At 36.4% G+C, this 24,513-nt stretch overlaps 1 protein-coding gene across 1 annotated transcript in view; it reads left to right on the top strand.

Moving 5' to 3' along the window:
* Chm (CHM Rab escort protein) overlaps positions 1 to 24,513 on the top strand; it is a 136,281-nt gene that overhangs the window by 95,035 nt on the left and 16,733 nt on the right. Inside the window, exons 10-12 of the mRNA XM_021153427.2 lie at positions 8,046 to 8,150; positions 10,430 to 10,493; positions 14,958 to 15,054. Coding sequence (XP_021009086.1) covers positions 8,046 to 8,150; positions 10,430 to 10,493; positions 14,958 to 15,054 — 266 coding nt within the window. The remainder of the gene's footprint in view (positions 1 to 8,045; positions 8,151 to 10,429; positions 10,494 to 14,957; positions 15,055 to 24,513) is intronic.

The raw sequence follows: 24,513 nt of genomic DNA, 5'->3' as shown, positions 1-24,513 counted from the left end.
GTGATTCTTGAAAGATCCTCCTTGGTATTAATAACCTATCAACCTTGATTAAAAGTAATTTGTGTTTAGGTCTTCCAGAACAAGTAAAGTGAGTCCAGAATATAGAAACTAAATTAATTCCCCTGCAATATGACTATAGCTCCTGATCATTCAAGCTTGGAAGACAAATCATTTCAGCTGCCGGGGGTAGGTGATGAGTGATGTTAGTTTTCCTTGTGGCCTTACCTCCTCTAATTGATTTTCATCAGATGACAACAAAGCCCTCTGTTATTGCATTTTTAAAAATGGAGCTCACCTAAAGACTCATCAGATTAATCTCTGCTGATAATGCATGTCACTTCAAGAGAAAAGACTTTAATGAGTTTTTAGGTAGATTGTTGTCATAAACTATGCTGCCCTGTTATCTGAGGATAAATTCTTTTACAACAGAATCAGCCTACAAGCTGGATGAGGGCTAAAGTATGAGTTTACCCACTTTCTTACAATAGCTGAGCACCATCTATTTACATGTTTTGTATTTTAATTATTTTTTCTAGAACTTATTATTATTTACTAATACATACTCTTGTCTGAATTAAATTTAGGTAAAACACCATTGTACAATTTCTAAGTAGTACCTTGAAAAAGAAAAGGCTCAACTGGATAGAGTTTTAGGAGCTGTTAAAACTGTTATTTTTTCTTCTTTCTTAGACATTCTCAAGTACCTACTGACCTATATTTTATAGATAATTATTTTAGGACTATATTAAAAGTGTTGTTGAAATTATAATATAAAATCTTAAATGGCTTGTTTCTTTATGTAGTAATTTTGTAGAGTCTAAATGGGAAAAATTGGCCATTAATTTCTCATAAGTGGATTATAGTGTTATAAGGAGTTAATTTAGCTAAGATTTAGTTCTAGAAATAAGTAATACAGAGGAACTTTCCAGCTTTATGCTGTAAAAATTGACACATGATGTTAACTTCTTATAAAGTATCATTAGCAACAGTACAGAATCATACTATCTAAGTAAAAGAGGTGACAGTATACAAGGGATTATCACTAAAGTCTTTAGATTATTCAGATTTTGGCATGTAAGGTAATGAAGGAGCGGTTGTCTTTACGCCTCACAGTTTGTTTTTCCTTATACAGTGACTTTGAAACAAGAAGGCTTCCCTGTGACAGAAAGGCAGATAACGACTTGCTTGTTTGGTGTTTATTTGCTTAGGTCATTTTTATCATCTTTGGGCACTATTCCAGTACCACATGTTAGTCTCAGTGACATGAAGAATTTGCATGGATCATATTTCTTGGCTCTTTCTTGCTTGCTTGCTTGCTTGCTTGCTTGCTTGCTTGCAGAATAGGTATGCTAGTACTGTAATAGCATTTGTTGAAATAAATGATGCATTTACCTTACCTCTGACTTATATTTATGAAATATTCTGAACAAACTATCAACTTTCATGAACTTACACTGATTCTAGTTAGAACAGAGAGGTGAAGACTAAAGGTCTTAGATATCATAAGAACCTCCAGACTGGCAATTTTAAAACTGTAAAGTGATAAGGAAATTGACTATTCTTTTAAATATCCCCAGGAATTAATTTTTTTGGGGGTTGGTTTGTTTGCAGTTTTGAGATAGGTTTTCACAGTGTACCTCAGATCACAGATGCTTGTTACCACGTTTGGATGGAAAACCACTTATAAGCAATAGCCCAGTAGAATCTAATGTAGATTGTTTTAGATGACATTGAGAAACAGTGCTCTGTAGGGTGAATTTAAAGATTTCGGCAAGAGTACTGTATTCCATGATGAGCTTGGGAATCCTAATATTAATTTATTCTAAGGCTTTGTCCCGATGTACTTGTCTGATATACTGGCAGTATGAACTTTACGTAGTAGGCAAGTTGCTTCTAGTTTAAAGTCTTTCGTATCATCACACAAGTCCCAAAGCACCATATTTATTAACAAAACCCAGTCCTGCAATAAGAGGGGTTATTGAATAATATTAGTGCCATGAATGATAGCAAGTCCTTTATATGGCAAATTCCCTTATTTGCAAGATAGTTTAGAAGAATTCAGAAATAGTCATTGAGTCTTCTTTTAGATTTGACCTATTATTTGGTTACATTAAATAATACTGGAAAGTATATAGCTGGCTCTTCTTTAACCTTTAGAAATAAGTGATCTTAAAATGTTTCATATTCTGAAGTGTGGGTCAGTTGTCACTTTATTGGGTATTGAGAAATTAGAAACAAATTGAACACTTTATTGTGTCTATTTGTTTTAAGCAACTAGCACAGTGCCTCTTTTATGCTTTCCCTTTACCAACTCCCATCCAACTCCCATGCTAGTTGTTATGGTGTGATATGATATGGCCAAAAAGTAAATAAGATATAGGTCCTCTGTTTGTAATTTGGGATTCAAGGGAACAGTGCAGCCTTCAATGTCACATAGACTGTATTTGAATTCTGACATTGATATTTCTTCAATCTCTGTGAACCTAAGCAAGAGGTTTAACCCCTCTGTGCCTCAATGTTATTACAAAAAGTGGAGTGGCTGACAAGCCATACCTTGTATGGTTGTTGTAATATTACCAGAGCAGATAAACATCAAAAAACCATAGATTACACATACAGGTAGTTTAGTAGTATATATGTAATTGGAACCTTGGAACCACCTTGGCATGCCATAAAGAAGAAGGCCCGTTGTGTTCTATGTTTTGCTCAGAAGTGTGACTTAGAATTTTTAAATAGTGTTCAGTAATTTCAGCAATGATTTGGAAGGAACATAATGAAAAGAGACTCTTTACCTTCAGAATCACCATTGTGTGCCCTTTTCTTGTCTTTATACTGTTTGCTCTCACAGAATACTTCAGTTGTCCATCCTTTCTCCAATTCATGCAAGTATTAGCTGTTTTCTATGTTCCAGGCACTGGGAATGCAGATGAGAACAAGACAATCAGGATTTTTGTGTGGCCTGCATACAGACAGCCTTCATGGCTTTTATTATTATTATTATTATTATTATTATTTTGTTTTGGTTTTTTGAGACAGGGTTTCTCTGTGTAGTCCTGGCTGTCCTGGAACTCGCTCTGTAGACCAGGCTGGCCTTGAACTCAGAAATCCACCTTCCTCTGCCTTTCAAGTGCTGGGATTAAAGGCGTGCACCACTACGTCCGGTGCCTTCATGGCTTTGTATAATCTCCAGATAAACTCGGAGGTCTTCCAGGAGAGAGTTGACCACTGTCTGGCACTCATTTCTTTCCCCTTTTTGTTTTTCACCTTGACAGATAACAGTGTCAAGGTGATTGTGTGTTTCTGTACCTGAGACATTCTCATATTTGCTTAACTCTGTTTGATCCATAAAAACATTGTGAATGTAGCACTGCCACCAAACTACATTCCCTGATACTCTGCAATGGCCTTTCCTCGCCTTACCGCTGAGCGATACTATTATTTTTAAATTGCCTGTGTCTGCATCTTCATTATTACCTATAGGAACAGAAGTTGGCACAGGTACTTGCCATATTTTTATGTTGATTAAATGAGGTATCAGCTTATTAGCCTTCCACTTCCTTATTAAATGCAACTAGAGTCTAAGGCAGTAGCAGTGGGGTGAGAGAGAAGAGGCTAATTACAAGAAATATTTTAAGGTGGAATCTACAATAGTAGCAAATTAGCTATGAAGAGAGATTTGGGTGGAAAAATTATAACTGCTGGTTAAAGCTGTACTTGATAGAGAGATTACAAGGGAGGAAGACAGATGCAGGGCTGTGATAAAGTCAGTTTGGAACATATCATGCTAGATATATAAAGGAAGTAGGTAATGATAACTTAATTGTGCACTTGAAACGTGATAAGAACAGATTTTAACCATCTTTGCTCCCCAGTGGTAACTGTGGGTGGTGACTGGGTATGTTAATGTGATTCTGTTATTGGTTACACAGTGTATAATACACCAAATTATCACATTGTATTCCTTGAGTATATATGGTTTTTATTTACCAATTAGGTATTCTTAAAAGATTAAGTAGACTCTATAAAGAAAGAACAAATTAGTACATAAATTAAAAGATGATAGCCATCTTATGAAAAGGTCAGAGCAACAACTAAAATCCCAATCTTGTTAATGGGTTGAAATGATTGTAGTAGATGTTCAGCCCAGAACTACTGTGAATATTTTGAAACCATTTTTTGAAAGATGTAAAACTGGAACCTAATGCCTTTGAGAAAACTCACAAACTGTGTCCAATAGGAACACCTGTTTCGTTTCTTTCCATGATTAGGAATCTTATCATTTCCTTAATTAACATTTTTCTTTTTTATTATTTCATTTCTAATTTCAAAGGGATTGCATACCTGTGAATACTGTTGTTTCATCTCTTCTTGACTGAGTTCCAGATGTTTTGTTTTAGTCTTGCTGAGGTTTTTTTCCCCCTTCCTTATTGTCAGTTTGCTATGGATGCTCTCATATCAGTGAACCAAGAGCTGAGTAAGTGCTGTGGTTTGTTGATTTAGAAAGCCTTGCCCATGAAATGTTCGGTCTGGCTTCACTGATTCTTATGATCAGCTTGGTCATTGTGTCCCTGTAACTAGGAACTCCTATCATGTTCCTTCTCAATTTACTATTTATGAGGCTCAGCAAGGCCCTCTGCTAAGTCCGAAATGCTGTTAATCTTAATGGCTTCCTCAGGTTTATGTGGGAGGAGTAGGCAGGAGGGTATTTTAATGTGTCTGGCAGCACTGTTTCATTTTGTTGTTTTCCATTAAGCGAATGTCATCTAATTTTTATATTAATCTTTATAATACAGATTAAGAGTAGGTCCCAAATCAATATCCGTTCTTCATTGTTCTCCCAATTAGGCTGAATATATGGCAATAAGTCAAGTATCTGAGGGAAAACAAATCTTACCACTTGCTTAACATGCCTTGGTTTGCAGAGCTTTGCTTAGGCCTACTGCCTCAGTACTTGAGGGCAAGAATGAGGCTAACAGGTGAGTCATCTTGTTACCATCTACCAGACTAAGACTGAGCCTCCATAACTGTCACTTCCCTTTGTACAGATGTGCATCATTTTTCTCGATCTGTAGCTCCTTACTTTTGTCACACAACATAAAGATGCAGGAGTAGCAAAGGCTTCGCTATGATTCTTTCTTGGGACTCGGAAGCTTATCAGAATCTCCAGGGGTACTTATTATTTGAAAAGTCCCCCAGGTGTGATTCTGATTTGTTTCCCTCTCCTGCTCCTCCTCCTCCCTTGGAAATCAGTTTCATCTGAAGCTTCTGCATAAACAAGCACATTCATTAGCATCTTATCCCTGCATAGTTGAGCTTGCATTAGTTACTCTCTGCATTATCTACATTAATTCTTTCTAATGCTGTAACACCTGAAACCAGTGTCTGCCAGTCACCAAGGGATCTCTATTAGACTTTGGAAGCAAACAAAGCAGCAAAGACTTCATAAACTTGACTTGAAGGCTAGGTTTATTTCTGGGTTGCTTTGTTTGTTTGTTTGTTTGTTTGATAATGGGAGTTCTTTGAAAAGGCACTAAGGTTCAAGATTTATATGAAAAACACTCTTTTCTCAGTTTTAGTCCAACATTATACATGAAAAGTTTCAAGCCTTTGCCAACATTGAGTTTAAAGTAAAACCTGTTATATCTTCTGCTCAATTTCTATAATGAATGTCACAATTTACCTACTTCTTCATACATCTTCACAGATCCCCACTCCTTGAGCCATCTATTGATTCATCTTTTATGCATTCCATAGTAACTGTCAGATATCAGTAAAGTTCACCCTAACATTTCAATATGAACATCCTGATCTATAGTTCAGTGTTTTCCATTGTCTTTTGAAATATAATTATGGTTGCATCCCATTTTAAGTACTCACCAGTTGAGTTCAAACAAAAGACAAATAAATATGTGTACCCAAGTCCTATCAATACACAGGAGGTTATATTCCCATTTATTTTCCTGCCTTCATTATTCCCCCTTCAATTTCTATAACTTCTTAAAAGTAAGAAATGCTTGCCAGTGAGAAATATACAGGACAAATATAATCAGTGTACCATGACAATTCAGCAGATACATCTTCTCCATTTTTTTCAAGTCCCTTGATTTTTAAAATGTTTATGAATGCTTAAGAAACTGATCTTTCCACTTTTCAATAGTTATCTTGGCCAATATTTAATGTAAGTCCTTTGTGCTAATTTAATGCAGTATTTTGTAGATAAGATGAGCTCTAGTTAGCCATGCGGTGGTGGCGCACGCCTTTAATCCCAGCACTTGAGAGGCAGAGGCAGGCGGATTTCTGAGTTTGAGGCCAGTCTGGTCTACAGAGTGAGTTCCAGGACAGCCAGAGCTATACAGAGAAACCTGTCTCAAAAAAACAAAAAACAAAACAAAACAAAAAAAAAAAACAAACCAAAAAAAGATGAGCTCTAGTTTAAGGAAATTCAGGAGATTTGAAGTGTAGGCAAATGGAGAGACATCATGTAAGTATTAATACCACAGATTTATATTAAAATTGCTTAAATGTTTACATGTATGTATATAACATCACTAAACATAATTGTCTAACCTGCCAGCAGTGGTATGCCATTTCCTCAATAGTATCAATGAAATACAAATTCAGTTCCATGATTTTAATTTTAATTCTTCCTGTTAATAAATCCCTTATTTTGCTTATTTAGAGCAATTGAGGATACTTCAATTTATAGCAGAATATTTTATTTAGTTAGTTTTAACTTTATTTATTCACTTTACAACCCAATATCAGCCCCTCCTCTCCTCCCAGTACCCCTCACACAAATTCTTCCCCCATTCTACCAAAAGGGAAGACTTTTGGGAAGGGAAAGCTCCCCTCTGGATTTCACCTCCCACCAAACAACTCCCCATACACATCAAGTTTCTACAGGATCATCCTCTCCCACTGAGGACAGACAAGGTGGTCCCATTTAGGGATGTGAGATGCATAGGCAGGCAGGCAGGTAACAGTCTAAGGGACAGCCCCTGCTCCACTTGTTGGGGGATCCACATGAAGACCAAGCTTATAGCAGAATATTTTATATATGATATGAATGTGAAATAATTTGCTTACATTTTTATGAGGACCAGCATATAAGTTTATTTCTAATAAAATAATTCTGGTACCAAAAGAAGCTGTGACAAAAGCAAATTGATATTTCCATAATAAAAAAGATATAGCAAACATAACAGTCATTTGCATATAGTTCCTGAAATATTGCATAGAGGCTTTGTCAGTGCTGGTAAGTCCGTTTCAAGGATGTCGCCCTTAGTCCATTAGTTTGGATAATGAGCCCTATAAAGTACATTTATAACTTGTGGCACTGCAAGGAGATGGATTCTAATTTTCATCCTTTTATCTAGACACATTGAAAGAAGGTCAATGGAGGGTTCTATATGATTCATTGTCCCAACACATATCAGATGACAGAGACCTGAGAATGTCCATGCATAAGTGTTTTCCTTATTTGGAAAGAGCACTTGAAAGAAATCTTTCCATGATTATCCTTTGAAGTAAAGTGGAAACAGATATTAAAAGAAGCTCTATCCCCTTTTTTCTGTTTAAAACATTATCAAACGCATGACCAGATAGCTATTCTTGAACAAAAGAGAAAGCAACACTTAACAGAAAAATAAAAGCCTTTAGTGGCTTTTACAGGCTGTGAGTGATACAACACGATATTTAATCAGCTTTCTTTTCCTCTTAGAACTGTTAAAGGTGGTAAAAAAGAAAGCCGATTTTCTAAACAAAGAAACAGCTTCTATGTTTCCAAATGTGAGGAAAGCTTGGAATTATGTAATGATGCTTTACTGGACTTACACTTACAGACTAATGGCAATACATTTATGTACAGTTTAAAAAGTGTCAGAATAACAGCTGGAATATGTCTAGTTCAGTGTCAGAAAATGTAGAGTAGTTGGCAATTTTTTAAAGCTTTACAAGGTTTCAAATTCAGAACCAGCTGTTCATTATTTAATTTTCTCAATTATTTCATTAATATGATCTTTTCTCTATGCTTATCTTCTTTATAGATGTAAAGCAATTATAGATCAGTTTGGTCAAAGGATAATCTCTAAACATTTCGTTATTGAAGACAGTTACCTTTCTGAGAATACATGTTCCAGTGTACAATACAGGTAAGGTATCCTACACCCCATTACACAAGGGAAGAGACAACTTCTGTCCATTCTCATGGTTCTGTTTTTCTTTTTTCTTTTTTTATTGGATATTTTCCTTATTTATATTTCAAATGTCATCCCCTTTATCGCTCCCCCCAAAAGCTCCTGTTCCATCCCCCTCCCCCTGCTTCTATGAGGGTGTTCCCCCACCCACCCACTCCTGCCTCCCTGCCCTCGAATTCCCCTACACTGGGGCATCCATCGACCCTTCACAGGACCAAGGGCCTCTCCTCCCATTGATGCCTGACAAGGCCATCCTCTGCTACATATGCAGCTGGAGCCATGGATCCCTTCATGGTTGGTGTTTTAGTCCCTGGGAGGTCTATGGGTTCTGGTTGGTTGATATAGATGTTCTTCCTATGGGGTTGCTCCTTCTCTAACTCCTCCATTGGGAACCCTGTGCTGAGCACAATGTTTGGCTGAGAGCATCCACCTCTGTATTTGTTAGGCACTGGTAGAGCCTCTCAGGAGACAGCTATATCAGGCTTCTGTCAGCAAGCATTGGTTGGCATCCACAAAAGTGTTTTGACTGTATATGGGATGTATCCCCAGGTGGGACAGTCTCTGGATGGCCTTTCCTTCAGTCTCTGCTCTACACTTTGTCTCTGTATTTCTTCCTGTGAGTATTTTGTTCTGCTTTCTTAAGAAGGACCAAAGCACCCGCACTTTGGTCCTCCTCCTTCATGAGCTTCATGTGGACTATGAATTGTATCTTAGGTATTCCAAGTTTCTGGGCTAATATTGACTTGTCAGTGTGTGCATACCATGTGTGTTCTTTTGTGATTGGGTTACCTCACTCAGGATGATATTTTCTAGTTCCATCCATTTGCCTAAGAATTTCATAAATTCACTGTTCTTAATAGCTGAGTAGTACTCCATTGTGTAAATGTAGCACATTTTCTCTATCCATTTCCACTGTTGAGGGACATCTGGGTTCTTTCCAGCTTCTGGCTATTATAAATAAGGCTGCTATGAACATAGTAGAGCATGTGTCCTTGTTATATATTGAAGATTATTCTGGGTATATGCTGAGGAGTGGTATAGCTGGGTCCTAAGCTATACCACTATGTCCAATTTTGTAAGGAACCACCAGACTAATTTTCAGAGTGGTTGTACCAGCTTGCAATCCCACCCACAATGGAGGAGTGTTCTCTTTCTCACCAGCATCTGCTGTCACCTGAATTTTTGATCTTCACCAGTCTGACTAGTGTGAGGTGGAATCTCAAGGCTGTTTTGATTTGCATTTCCCTGATGACTAAGGATGTTGAACATTTCTTTAGGTGCTTCTCAACCATTTGGTATTCCTTAGTTGAGAATTCTTTGTTTAGCTCTGTACCCCATTTTTAAAATATAGATATTTGGTTCTCTGGAGTCTAACTTCTTGAGTTCTTTGTACATATTGGATATTAGCCCTCTATCAGATGTAGGATTGGTAAAGATCTTTTCCCAATCTGTTGGTTGCAGTTTTTTCCTATAGACAGTATCCTTTGCCTTGCATAAGCTTTGCAATTTTATGAGGTCCTATTTGTCAGTTGTTGATCTTCGAGCACAAGATATTGGTGTTTTGTTCAGGAAAATTTCCCCTGTGCCCATGTGTTCAACTTCCCCATTTTCTCCTCTATAAGTTTCAACTGTATTATGCAGAAATATTGGTAAAAACTATATGGTACTGGTACAGAGACAGGCAAGAAGATCAGTGGAATAGAATTGAAGACCCAGAAATGAACCCATAACACCTATAGTCACTTGATATTTGACAAAGGACCTAAAATCATCCAGTGGAGAAAAGACAGCATTTTCAACAAATGGTGCTGGTTCAACTGGAGGTCAGCATGTAGAAAAATGCAGATCAAACCATTCTTATCTCCTTGTACAAAGCTCAAGTCCAAATGGATCAAGGACCTCCACATAAAACCAGATAATTCTGTTTTTCAAGTACTATGCAGAGGTTTATGAAAGCAAAGGTATATTCTTATTTCTTACCATTCTTCCCTACTTGGTTCTGTTTTTAGGGAAGCCCAGCAGAATTTCTTCTCCTTTGCCTCAGCTGGAGTTTGTCTGTAGGTCATGCATCCTTCTTTCTTGAGCCAAGAAAAGATTAAAGCCGAACTTGACTGGGTTTTGACACTTTTATCCTTACTTAAATCTTTGAAACATGCCTTCTGCTGGTTACATAACAATAAATGAAACTTATCCGTGGAATCTCAATCACTGCTTTCCTCTTTTGTGCATTACAGGCAAATTTCCAGGGCAGTCCTGATTACAGATGGATCGGTACTAAAAACGGATTCAGATCAACAGGTGATTCAGTCCTGTTTGTTTTTCTTCTTAGTATAAAAGCTGTATATTTTAAGAAATGCATGTACATGTGAATTTATTCCTGCACTAATTAACATGTCTGTCTTTACATAGCATTTTTATGGCAAGAACAGTGAAAGCCCACTCTTAGCAGATTTTACATTTATATTATAGCATTTGTAACCACGGCCCCTATGCTGTGTATTAAATCTGTAAGAGTGAGCTTTCATTTAATTACTTGGCAAACAAGTGCCTTTTGCTCAGCAGCCCGAGTCCTGGCCTCCTAAAAGACACTGATACCTATGAGAGCATGTCTGCCTTCAAATACCACACAGCCTAGGGGTACATAGGGGTACAGGTACAGACAAATAGGAAGTGTAGTTCAGTGTGACAAGAATTAGTGTGGTATAGTTTAAGGAAATAATATAGCAATTGATGTTTCACTTTGCACATTGGTCTGCCACTGTTGGTTGATAGGTCTGGGTCTCCCATTAAACCATAGGGTTTGTGAATATATCTCAGGGTGACAGGGAAACAGAACTACAAAGAGAGCAAGTAAAGGCAATTTTTGGAAGAAGCTAGGCTGTGAAATATAGCCCCTGAAGAGTGATGTGGAAGCGAAGAGGGCTATCTTTAAAAAGTTGCTGTGTATTTTATCTGTTTAAACAGTCAGCAAAGGAGTTGACCTACTCAGGTAAGAAAGAGTAATTTATGTGTTGAACTCCAACCAAAATCAGAGATGAACCAGGCAAAGTACTGCCCTTAGAAATGTGGCTTACATTGAAATAAGAGATGAAAATGAGACTAAGTTTGGGAATTGACGAATTCTGATCTTTAAATTACAAGTGAAGTCCTCTCTCAAGTATGCTTACAAGCAAGTTCAAACCTCAAAGAAAAACATGCGTTAATCACTTCATGGAATGCACTGTTCTATGTATGTTTTCTTAAGCAGCACCAATAATCCAGTCAAGTCTGAAGATTGTAGACTTACAGGATCATGAATCTGCTCCAGCTCTCTCATCTCTTTTAATCTTTTATTACCATTCTGTCTGTTCATAGACATATAAACCATTATCCCCCTATATCTTCTGAATATTATCATCTATCTTCTACTTTCTTCCTTTCCTTTGCCATAGATGCAATGGTGGATATCCTAACACCTGCAGTTCCCATGTTGCTAGAGCCTTCCTCTGCAGCAACAGAGGAACTCCTCTTTCCTATGTCTGGTTATTAATTGTATCTGTATCAGTGAGGGCCACTTAAGAAACTATGTAACCAAACAGATTGGCCCTCCCACATAGTTGCGGTTTCAGCTGGACTCTGCTGGGTCCTGTTCACCTTACAAATTCTCCCAATGGCTTTTGATCACTTGCTCATTCACCTCCATGGCTAGTACCAGTCTTCACTTTCTAACCTGCTCTGTTCATCTTCTTGTTTCTCTGGGTAAAATTAAATACCCACCATGCACAAAGGAACTTGAACGTCTACCCTACATTTCATGAGATGTGTGTAACATGACTGAGGAATCTGTCTCTCCCTTGTCTTTTGGTAACCTCCTTCACAGGTACCTTTGATACATACATGAGCAATTGAGTGAGCACACATACATAAAACTCATTCTTTCATATACACATACAGACACATCCACTGAGTTTTTAAATCAAAAACAAAGAAAACAACCTGTTCTTTTGACTTTGTCTCCATCTGTACGGAATGCTCATTCTCTCCCCTTTAAATAGTATTTTCTGTACAAGACTCTTGCTGCTTCCAGCTCCTAAATTCAGTCATTTCTAAACCACAATGCAGCTTCTGCCCATACACTTCCACTACAATTTTTCTTACTGAATATATTAAAAAACTATGATAGTCAGTGTCAGGGGGGCACTTTTTTTTTCCTTTCAAATAAATCTTTTTTTTTGTATATATATTTTTTATTGGATATTTTCTTTATTTACATTTCAAATGCTTTCCCCTTTCCAGGTCTCCCCTTCGGAAACCTCCTATCCCATTCCCCCTCCCCCTGCCTCTTTGAGGGTGTTCACCCCACCCACCCACTTCTAACTTCCAGCCCTGGCATTCCCCTACACTGGGGCATCGAACACCTTCAGGCCCAAGGGCCTCTCCTCTCATTGATGTTCAACAAGGCCATCCACTGCCACATATGCTACCAGAGCCATGGGTCCCTCCGTGTGTATTCTTTGGTCGGTGGTCCAGTCTCCCGGAGCTCCAGGGGGTCTAGCTTGTTGACACTGTTGCTCCCTGCTGTGAGCATCAACCTCTGTATTTGTCAGGCTCTGACACTTTTTAATGTTTCTGCCAGAACTTTCCTGATGATTTTGACAACATTTTTTTTTGCTATCTTTGGCTTCCATGCCCTGTGCCTTCCTCATAACACTGACAGTCCTTCTCTGCATATCTGAGGCTCTTTTTTATCCTATCATTTAATATCAAAATTCTCCCTTCATCCAACTACATTATACTTCTCTCTGCACACACAACAAATGATTTTGTGTGTCCCCATAGTCTCAACTTCACATCAGTGCTGGAGGCCACCTCCTGGAGGCCTGAGTGGTACCAGGACCATATGTCAAAGGTCTTTTGGGTTTCTGTCAAGAGATTTCTTCACTTAAAGGTGAAGCCACTGTCTTCTGTTGTCCCACTGCTTGTCATCTTGTGCTCACAGTTGCAGAGAACAGACCTGATACTGTTCAAGCCTCACAAACTTCCTTCTCTCTGACATCTCCTCAACCTTTTTGTCTTAGTCAGGGTTTCTATTCCTGCACAAACATCATGACCAAGAAGCAAGTTGGGGAGGGAAGGGTTTATTTGGCTTACACTTCCATACTGCTGTTCATCACCAAGGAAGTCAGGACTGGAACTCAAGCAGGTCACAAAGAAGGAGCTGATGCAGAGGCCATGGAGGGATGTTCTTTATTGGCTTGCTTCCCCTGGCTTGCTCAGCCTGCTCTCTTATGAACCAAGACTACCAGCCCAGAGATGGTCCCACCCACAAGGGGCCTTTCCCCCTTGATCACTAATTGAGAAAATGCCTTACAGTTAGATCTCAGGGAGGCATTTACTCAACTGAAGCTCCTTTCTCTGTGATAACTCCAGCCTGTGTCAAGTTGACACAAAACTAGCCAGTACAGTACCCATGTACTTCATAAATATGGTCTCAGTTCTTTCCTTTCTCATGGTTTATTTACTGTTCCCATGTATACCATCTTCCTTGTAACTGGCCACCCTGCTTCACATCAGTCTTTTTCAGACCAATCTTCCCTCCATGTATCTGAGAAAGTTAACAGTCCTTTATTACCTCCAGCCCCTTCCTTCCTTCCTCTCTTTTTCTTGCCCTCTTCCCACTTCTCTTTATATCTTCACTTTGAATCAAAGGTAGAACTAAGAAGCATAGAGAACAGGGAAAAACAAGAAGACAGTCCAGGTACACTTCATGGTGATAGTAGAGGGCTGACTAGATTCTCCCTTAACATCTCCTCTGTGAAACATCAGGCAGCCAACATCTCAGCTTTCAGGTGAGGGAGGTGCTCCAGTGGAACAATACTGATTGTATCTCAGTAATAAATCATGATAATTGCAGGAGCCAAAAGAAATTCTTCTATGTTGGTTGAGTAATTAAAGGAACATTTTCAGTTATGGCCATATTTTTAGTCCTAGTCATTTCATTATTTCACAGTGTTCAATGTCTTGGTGGTTTCTCTCTTTGATGCTAAAGTACATTTTCTCTCCTTAATAGCAGCAGAGGGAGTAAAAAGGAACATGGAGACCTGTTTTTGAGATATCATAAGCCTCAAAATAGATAGCAAGTAGGACAGTATTGCTATCAAAACAATTTCTATTTTAAAAATGTGTTGTAGTTGCTTCCTTTTTGGGGTATGAATATGGCCTTCCTAGTCAGAATGTCACCACAGTACATGTAGGGAAAAGGGAAGGTGGTGCTTTCTCTTGCTAGCATTTCTTTAAGAGGATACAATTTTCTCAGATTGAAGATTTGATAGAGGAGTAACACTGAAACCTTAGCTCTACAGAGAAACATTGGTCTGGTAGCCATGGAAAGCCTTTACAATATGAGCCATATAACATAAATAGTAGATAAGGTCGCTTACTGATAATAATCAGATTTCAAGGACCAGAGTGCTTTTATTTTAACAGTAATATTACAATTGCATTCCTTTCTGAATAGTATATGATATGTGATGGATGAAATCAGTCTTAAAATTTTGAATTATTTGTGGTTGAGGAGGATCATATAAACAATAAATGATGAAGAAATTGGATATTGAGACATGTGTGTTGCATCTTTTATATTTTACTCCAAATAAAATCATTATAAACCAAATTTGTTTTCAAATATCAAAGGATATTTGGGAACTTGGAAGTTAGCTGTATCAAGAGAGCAAAATAGAAGAGACCTAACGGTTATTTCTGTTATGTATTCCTGGTTTTCAGGTCTCCATTTTGACAGTGCCAGCAGAAGAGTCAGGAAGTTTTGCTGTTCGAGTCATTGAGTTATGCTCTTCAACAATGACATGCATGAAAGGCACATGTAAGGACAGTATTCTCATTCATTCATTCTCTCTCTCTCTCTCTCTCTCTCTCTCTCTCTCTCTCTCTCTCTCTCTCTCTCTCTCTTTCTCTCCCCTACGTGCTTCTTTGAAAACTTAGTTATTAAAATTTCTAATGATTATATAATACAGAAAATCTATATTAGACACAATACAGGTTTTGATACATATATACGTTGTATTACTTAATGTTGGAAGGTTCTGTGCAGAAAATCTTGTCATCTGCGAACAGTGATGAACTCCAGCTTTTACCAGTATGGATATCTTTTATTAAAATCGTGTCCTGTCCAGTTGTTCTAGCTAGGACTTCTACCAGTGTGGTGAATAGAAGCAATGAATGCGGATGTGCATCTCTTTAAAGATATACTTCTCCTTTCTTTCTATCATACTGGGAACTGAACATGCAGCCTCTTGTACGCTGGGTGATCTAGTGCAGAGCCACAACTTCAGCCTTCATATTCATTGCTGACTTTAACACAATTTCTTTGCTTATTTGCAGAAAATGAACATCAAGAGTGCTAACCGCATGGACTTAAAAGAACTTGACATTAATCTTAATAGTGATTTTTACAGTGCTTAATATTTACCCAGTACCCTAGGGAGAAGTGGGTTTCCCTTCTGTGTCTCACTTCCTCTAGGTAGGTGCGAGTTCAAGTTTCCAGACCATAGCAAAATAGCGCCACAGCTGGGAAGCAAGTGTTCAGTACACAGAACTGTGGCAAATACTTCATGTTCGAACTGTAACAACATGTGATTCAGTTTACCATGTGGAGCATTTATTTTTAAATCTCTGTGATGTATTAATGCTTTACATGATTGTGACATGTGACTATTTTTTTTTCTTTGTCATAGTTCAACAAATATAGATCAGAGAGAACTGTGACATTTGTCTTTCTGAGCCTGGGTTACCTCAATTCAGTGTGACCTTTTCTGGTTCTATCCATTTCCCTGCAGAGTTTATGATTTCCTTTTTCTTTTCAACTGAATAGTATTTCATAGTTCATATGAAACACATTTTTATTGTCAGTTAAAGAACATTTAGGTATTGTTTTCGTCTCATGAAGTAGACCTCAAATCCAATCAAAAGGTGGTTGCTCGCTCCCATAACATTTGGGCCACAATAACAGTATATATTGCAGTCTGGTCTCTATTCTGGGCCATAGGGGGCCACAGGGTGTATAGATGGATGACACTGATTATTAGTTCTCTCCTCCAGTACTCTACAGACGACCTACTTCTTAGCACCATGAACGTGCATCAGTTAGGGTGCAGCTTCTAGTTGGGCTGTTCAATGGCACAGGTATTGTCTTCAGAAATAGAACTTTACCATCAGGTTGTGGCGAACAACCAATAACCATGGCAGTGAGCTTTGATGTTTGGTGGGAGCATCTGTGGGACCCCTTTGGCCAATGACTCAGTACGCTGTAACTTATTCCTGTCACTTGGAGCTTTTACTTGGTAGCGTAAAATGTCTAGCTGGGATGCTGTCTCCTCCATTATCTTAGCAAGCCTCTACGGTAGTAGATTTCCTTGTGCTTTTTCAAAGGGCCTTTAGTATTAGCTGCTGTCCCTTCCCATATTCCCTCCTTTACCCTGATCTCCCATCCCCTTTTCTTTCCCCTTCTAGAGAAGTTTCCCATTTAATGTTCCACAGCACTGTTTTTTTCCTCTTTGGTAGATTTCTTCTTCTCCCCTTCTCCCTTAGGAGTTACGTAACTACTCTGATTATTTTGTCTTGTGCCTTTATGCCTTTGTGTATATGAGTCCTTTCAACTAGAGTGGCCTTGACAATTATTTAAATCCTTCATCCTTCAGATTGTAACTCAGATCGTACTGTGTTTCTTTTAGTGGCTCATTCCTGCAGTGACACATTTGTACCATTGTTTAGATAGAGCCCTGCATTTCTCTATAGATTAGCAATTTCATATTATTTACTGTTTATTCCACATTAGTGATTATAATAATAGATGATATATACTAAGTACCAGATATATGTTTGTATCATGATTGACTATATTTTTTTTTACAATTTATATCAATTCTAAGATAGATACAGCCCCATGTGCATTCTATAGTTTTAGCTAGACAAACAGGGCATCAAAAACAAAATAGTCTTAAGGGTGACAGACAGAATAAGTAGGATTTGAACTTAGAATTTGAACAACATTTTAAACTTACATTTTAATCACTATACTACTTCTCAGAGAAATTCCAAGAACAGAATTATGGCTTGCTATTTATATATCTATATATTCCTTAAGCATGTAATACTCATACTTAGCCCCATTAAAAATGAAAATAAACATAGATACACTTTTATAAAAACATAACAGCATGTGATAAAGGGTTTGTTAATCAGCTTTATTAAATTGTTCTAATGCAGTAAGCAGGTGTCATTCTTGTTTTAAAAATGACAATCTCTAAGTGAAGTTCTAACCTAAAGTTTATGAGGAGTGTACCCACTAGGTTTAGCAAATGAAAAATGAAAAATTGTAAAGAAACATGTCTTCATAAGTAATGAAGCTGGAAAATATTGAAACTGTAAAATGCATTTCTGTAAGTTGTTTTAATCTCATATACCTGAAATTCTGGGGATGGGTTTCTCTCTTCATAGGAAATGTAAAGAGAACACTAGTATTATAAAAAGAACTTTGGTTCAAGCTTCTACAGAATTACCTCCATCTAGTTACTTCAGATTGGTTCCGTTTTTTAGCTTACCATGTCTTGTTTCTTCACTAGAAGATTCTGCTGTTTAATTTTGTTTGTGGATGTGCATGTGGTAATAGGAATGTGTATTTAAAACAATTGAGCTACATCCTAGCAATATCCCCTACTCAGCCTGGGAATTTCTAAGTCTTCCTTAGGAATTAGCCTAAATGATATTTAGAGAGATGGAGCTGCACAAGCCTCCAGAAGCTCTGAGTCACACAGACACTTTTGTTTTGTAATATCTGACAGGATTTTTTTTGTTTTGTTTTGTTTTTGTTTTTTTCCAGACAGGGTTTCTCTGTATAGCCCTGGCTGTATTTTTTTAAGAAGACTGGTGGCCAGGGTCCTTTGGCTTCTGAATCCCTTGCTACCTCACTTGTTTCTACCTTATACAATTTTCTCTGTGGTTTTTACTATAGCTTAATCACTTTATATCAATTTAATACTGAGAATGTAGACAACCTGGCTGTTTTCTCTTGCTCCTAGCCTGAAAGAGGTAAGTTTGAGTTCATTGCTTATACTTTGCCTTGTACCAGAGAAAAAGAGAAGTTTTTGATCATTTTAAATCTTTTCATTCATTATGCAGTATGTATTATATTTAAAGGTAATAGAGTTAATAGCTTGACATACTATGTAACAAGGCAAGAAAGATACTGAGATAGAAAATGATATATTTATCATTTACTTACTATTGCTTAATTGATATTTGGCTTCTGATTTTTCTTCTTCCTTTTCTTATGCTTTAAGCCTGTTCACAGACATTTAGGAGCAATTTATAACTCAGATATTAAAAGGTCTTTAATGGCTTATTTCCTGTTGCTCCCTTACTTAAGAGTCATTGATGCATTGATGTTCTATATAGTTTCAAGTTGTTCTGTTCTTCATCAGTCTTCTAAAATAGAATTAGTCTGAGTATATCACAGAAGGCTTCCACTTGTCTGATTCTCATTCTCTCTTTCTCTCTTTCTCTCTTTCTCTCTTTCTCTCTCTCTCTCTCTCTCTCTCTCTCTCTCTCTCTCATCTATTTCAAGTCAGGGGAAAATACAGGCAAATATACTGTGCTTTTCTTTTACATTTGCAAACCTGCTTCTGCCTCATCTATTTTTCTCATTTGAAGCTTCCCAGTGATGAGCATATTACTTCATTCTGAATGTCCACCATCACTGTCTTCCAAACTACTGCCCGTGTCCTCTGAAGGTTTTCTCCTTCTTCCTAAAGCTCTAAATAAAGCACATCATGGACACAATAGAACGTGTTCTCAAAATTAACATAATTATTTCTTCAGTCTAATTCAGAAACATTTTCATTCTTTCTCTTGTCAAGAAAATGCTAAATAGAACTAGGTTATGTGTTAAGAGCCCACATTTTGGATTCTCTTTTCTGGATTTCCCATATTCATTCTAATTATGGTAAACTGTGATATTCCAGTTTGCTTGTAATATATAGCTATCAAAAACTAAAATAGTACCCCAAAATAATTCTATACATGCAAACTTGATGTATTTTCAGGCATTTAACTATAAAGGGATTTTGAAATGACTTGTTTTTCCTGTACACGATTAGTAGAAACGTACATTTCTAGATGATTGTAATCTATACCCACACACTTACACACACACACACACACACACACACAGCCAGACAAATGGAACAAAGCACCTGTACTTGCCCTGAAACCAGACTGTAATGATGGAATCCTGAGTGAAACTCATCATTCTTCTTATTGGAAGAATCACTTGACAAATGTTGGCAAGCACTGTAACTAATGTAGTTATACCAGAGGAAATCAGATGTAATCCACATATATTCCAGTGAGGCTGGACTGTATCCATTCCTCAGAGGAAACAAAATGAGATTTATAGAAAGTAAATTATGTGAACTTTGGTGACTTAAGTTATGGTTGTTAAAGAAATGCATTTTAAATATTCCAGAGTTTACCCAAGAGCCAATCAACTTGTATGTAAGATGCACTTAATACAAAATTATGACTTTTATTGTAAAGATGGGCAAAGATTTAAGTGTTGAAATATTTTGAGATAAAATCTGTTTGTTCTTCTAACATATGTGTTATACAAACTTACTGCTTTCAGAAAAAAAGCTGTTAACTCTTTATTAAAGATATCTTTTTATACTTTAATGGTAGTCTTTACCTTTCAAATTTTTTGAAAATAATTATATAAGTTAAGAACAAAATATGATATTATGATCTATATACATTGTCAAATCTATAGTTGAAATGATTAACATACCCATCACTGCATATAAATATATACATTCATTAAGCCTGTTGCTCCTGTCCAACCAAAACTCTGCACACTTGGATGATTGTGTCTTTTTCCTCTTCTACCCTTGGTTACGACTTTTCTTTTGTGTTCCCATAATGCTGACTTTTAAAAGGTTTGTGTGTGTGTATGTGTATGTTTGTATGTGTAGTTGAGGAGTGAAAATATATATTACTAACCATTAATCTTTGTTTTACATGTATTGAAATACCATTGTACCTCACAAATATATAAAATTATCATGTATTAATCACATACACAAAGCCATGCTGAAGGAGATGGAAATGCCTGTTATCTTGGTTTGGTCATTATGCATCACATACATGTTTTATTGAATTACTGTACTATTATTCCACATATATATGTAAAATTAAAGTAACTTTTATAAAACAAGACTATAGCTGACTTAGCTCCTAAGGAAACGAGAGATTCCGTCATTCAAAATAAAAATGTTTGTGATATCTTGTTGAATTCGTCTTCAGTACTTTATAAGGGAGTCTCATAGGAAAAGGTTAACCACTGTTTACAAATGTCTTCAGTCATGTGTCCTTTATTCAGCACACTCTACTATGCAGTGCTGTGTGTCCTCGGCTACTTTCTTTTAGAACTAAAACTTTGTTTTAACTATCGTTTATTATCTTTTAAACACATTCCTTGCTATGCTATATTAAAATTTACAGGTATCACAATCATTATTTATTACAGTCCATTGTAATTCAGCAGTGCCCTTGAAGGCTACTGAGGTGGTTAGGCCTATGCCTCTCTACTGTGCTGTTGTCATTCCCGCGTCTCCCTTCTTCTTGTCAGGCTGTCTCACTGCACTGTCAGCAAGCGCTTTCTGTCCACATAATGTACTAAATAAAAAAGAAAAGAAAACAAAAACATAACATTTAGTAGTTAAAATTTTCTCAGCACAAACCAGAAATAACTGTTCACAAAACTTGTTTGGAACGCTGGTATCTCTCTCAAAATATCTTATCTGCTATTCGTAATATGCAGAGGGTCAGAAAACAAGATAAATAAACTTGCCTATAATACCTGTACTATTAGCATAAGAAAGTCTTTAGCAAGAAATTGGGCAGTAAATTTTGTAATGTCTTGGGTGCTTATACTTCCTGGTTTTCAACTATGTGAAAAAATATCCCTTGGATAAGTGGCACATTATTGTACTTGCAATGATGTGCTTAAAGCTGTTCATAGCCCTGATTAGGGAGTTAATGTATTATTTGTAAAGGAGTAATATTATATTTCTAAAAATACTTACATTAACTCAAATTCATGTTCTCTTCGCTAATTTCATTTTCTGCTACTGGGATGGTTAAGAATTTGGCATTGTATTTTGTAAAACTAAACAAGTTGTATTATATACTAAATGAAGGGTGTTTTTTCCCTAAGATCACTTATGAATGAGCAAACATCATCTCTGTAACCTTTCTGTTTGACATTCAAGTTCATATTTTTTATAGTTGTTATTCATATGCTATGCAGTTTGAAATTTTTTCCATACATAATAATCAGGCAGCAACAGCTGTTTTATTCTGGAATTTTATGTTACTGGAAGTTATTTATCTGTGATATGATTATAGATTTGTAAAAATCACGTATAATAATGAATAATCTAAAGTTTTATGTAGGATCTTGTTTGTATACACCTTTCTGCTTTTACAACCCTAATGAGAAAATGTTACATACCTTTTATAAAATGAGTTTAGATAATTTAAAAGTTTTCAGTGTCTTCTTTCATTTTTCAGTTGCTGCTTGAAAATGTGATATTTCAAATTATTTTTATTAGTATTGTTACAAATAACAGATTTTATTTTACAAGCAATCATAACTTTTTTTTTTTCTTTTTGATCTTAGGTTAACATTCTGGTATTTTTTTTTTTTTTAACCTGAAATCTTTCTCTGAAAGTGCAAGTTGGGTCAAGTTTTTCAAGGTTGCATTTTGGAACTAAATTGTGTGATATATGTCAAACTCAGTTCCCCATTTGGCACTATAAAGGAAATATGTTTTCTGACCCTTTCCCTTTTATGGACACAGCCATGTATTCTTATTTGTGCTATCTTACATAAATTACAGCTGGCTTTATGACTACGTGTGAAAGATAAGTTATGAGCCACATCAGCCCCTATACATATAAATTATGATTTCTTTGCTTATACAACAAAACATACTTTGTTGACTAGCCTATGTTGCAAAATCCCTTACAAATCTTTGGAACAGCTTTGTGGGCTTATACGTAGTGAATTCTACCTAATTCCACCTTCAGTGCATTCTAACTTCAGAACCTTTTTCAATAGCCATTTACTTATTCATGGTTAATATTCAGGTATTAATGCTATCCATTTTTGGTTGAAACTTCTATTATCATTTTAAAAAAAAAGATTTATTTATTATTATATCTAAGTACACTGTAGCTGTCTTCAGACTCAACCAGAAGAGGGCATCAGATCTCATCACAGATGGTTGTGAGCCACCATGTGGGATTTGAACTCAGAAACTCCAAAAGACCTCTTAACTGCTGAGCCATCTCTCCAGTCCCCCTACTATCATTTTTTTTAATATGTTTTTTTTTATTTATTTATTATATGTAAGTACACTGTAGCTGTCTTCAGACACTCCAGAAGAGGGCGCCAGATCTTGTTACAGATGGTTGTGAGCCACCATGTGGTTGCTGGGATTTGAACTCTGGACCTTCGGAAGAGCAGTCGGGTGCTCTTACCCACTGAGCCATCTCACCAGCCCCTTAATATGGTTTTAAGTAGGGGTTGGCTTCATAAGACTTAGCACTGGTTGGACAGATGACTTAATACTACTCCACTGCTTAGTCATCAGGACACTGAGGCCTGAGAGAGAAACTGCCTTAGCATTATAGATATAGAAAGCAGAAAAATGAAAGAGTCCAGGTAGACTATCTCAATCAGCTATGTCTTTCTGTGTACTTCTTAGTGGAAACCCCATGTGTTCCTAAATACCTTGTGAAAGATAATATCAGTTTTCCAAAACAAATTTTATGAGTAGTTGTTTCTGGTTTTGTGTTGAAAGAACTTTGACTTTAGATGTTAGGTTTTTGTTTTGTTTTCTTTTCTTTTTTTTTTTTTTTTTTCAGTGAAAACTTGGGATTAGTAACCAGTTTTAGAAGGGTTATTATTGCATTCTGAGAATTAAATGTTATTTCAAAACATGATTTCTTAATGTCAATACAAGTCTATATGTATTATTATCACAAGAATGAAATGCATTGAGTTCTCTTTTTAGTCCAGTAAACCTTCAAGCAGTTTGTGAATAAAGTAAAAGGAATATAGTTTGTAAGTCTCACAGTAATAATTTCACATGATGCCTGTGGGGAATGTTGCAACATGTATTGCATATTGTATAATGTTAGTAACAGTTGTCAATAGGAGCTAGTTAAATATAGTGCTTTTAGAAAAGTGTTTACCCTACTGGATTTAATTTGTAAGACTTCTTCACATTTATTGAGCGAGATAATTCCTTGGAGAAAAATTAAACTCATGAAATGTGAGTGTTTTATAGAGAAGAGGGGAAATATGACAATATATTTTACAGGTTAACACAGTCACATATTTTTCATTATGCATCCTTTGAACACAGCTATGTTTACAAATTCAGTTTTTCATAAGGCTCAAATAATTTCCAATACTGTTATTTCTAACAGTATTAATATTTATTCATACTAGCACAACTATAATATCCTGTAAATGTATTCATTGGAATCTAATTAGTAGGCATATATTATAAGAGCATATAGAATAGAATTTTTGAGAATTTCACAGGGTTGTAAACTTTTAACTATTTAAACAATTAAATTTTTGCGGGGTTTAATAGATACTATAATTTTTATATATTAATCCAAATGCCATTATTGTATGACACTTTAAAATATAAACAGAAAAGTAAAATTTATTGAAATCTATCACTTGGTGTTTTATAAGAAGCAAGGGTTGCGCATCTATATAGTGACTTCCATGTAGTTACCACTCTGTATGATGTGTTTCTTATTATGAGGAGTATCACTGATCTTAATGACTGTGTGTATTTTCTATAGATGGTGACAATCACACTATATCTTTTCATAAGAGTAGAGAAGGCAGATGGTCCACCAGTATATAGCCTGATAATATCAAGCACAGGCACCATTCTTCCTTTTACTACCTTTGAGAAATCTGTTTCATTTCACCATATATGTGTTTTCTCAATTAGAAAATCATAGTGTTATAATATGAGTTGTATAAAATATTATTTATAACATGCATATAGTAATTGTAATATGACAATTCTAAGACGTTTAAAATTCATTAAGAGTTTTAAAAATGGCCAGGCAGTGATGGCACACACCTTTAATCCCAACACTTGGGAGGCAGAGACAGGCAGATATCTGAGTTCAAGGCCAGCCAGGGCTACACAGAGAAACCCTGTCTCAAAAAAAA

The sequence above is a fragment of the Mus caroli genome, chromosome X, assembly GCF_900094665.2.
Source record: "Mus caroli chromosome X, CAROLI_EIJ_v1.1, whole genome shotgun sequence".
Lineage (NCBI taxonomy): Eukaryota > Metazoa > Chordata > Mammalia > Rodentia > Muridae > Mus > Mus caroli.
Note: the sequence above shows the minus strand (reverse complement) of the source record. Positions and strands in the feature narration are given on the sequence as shown.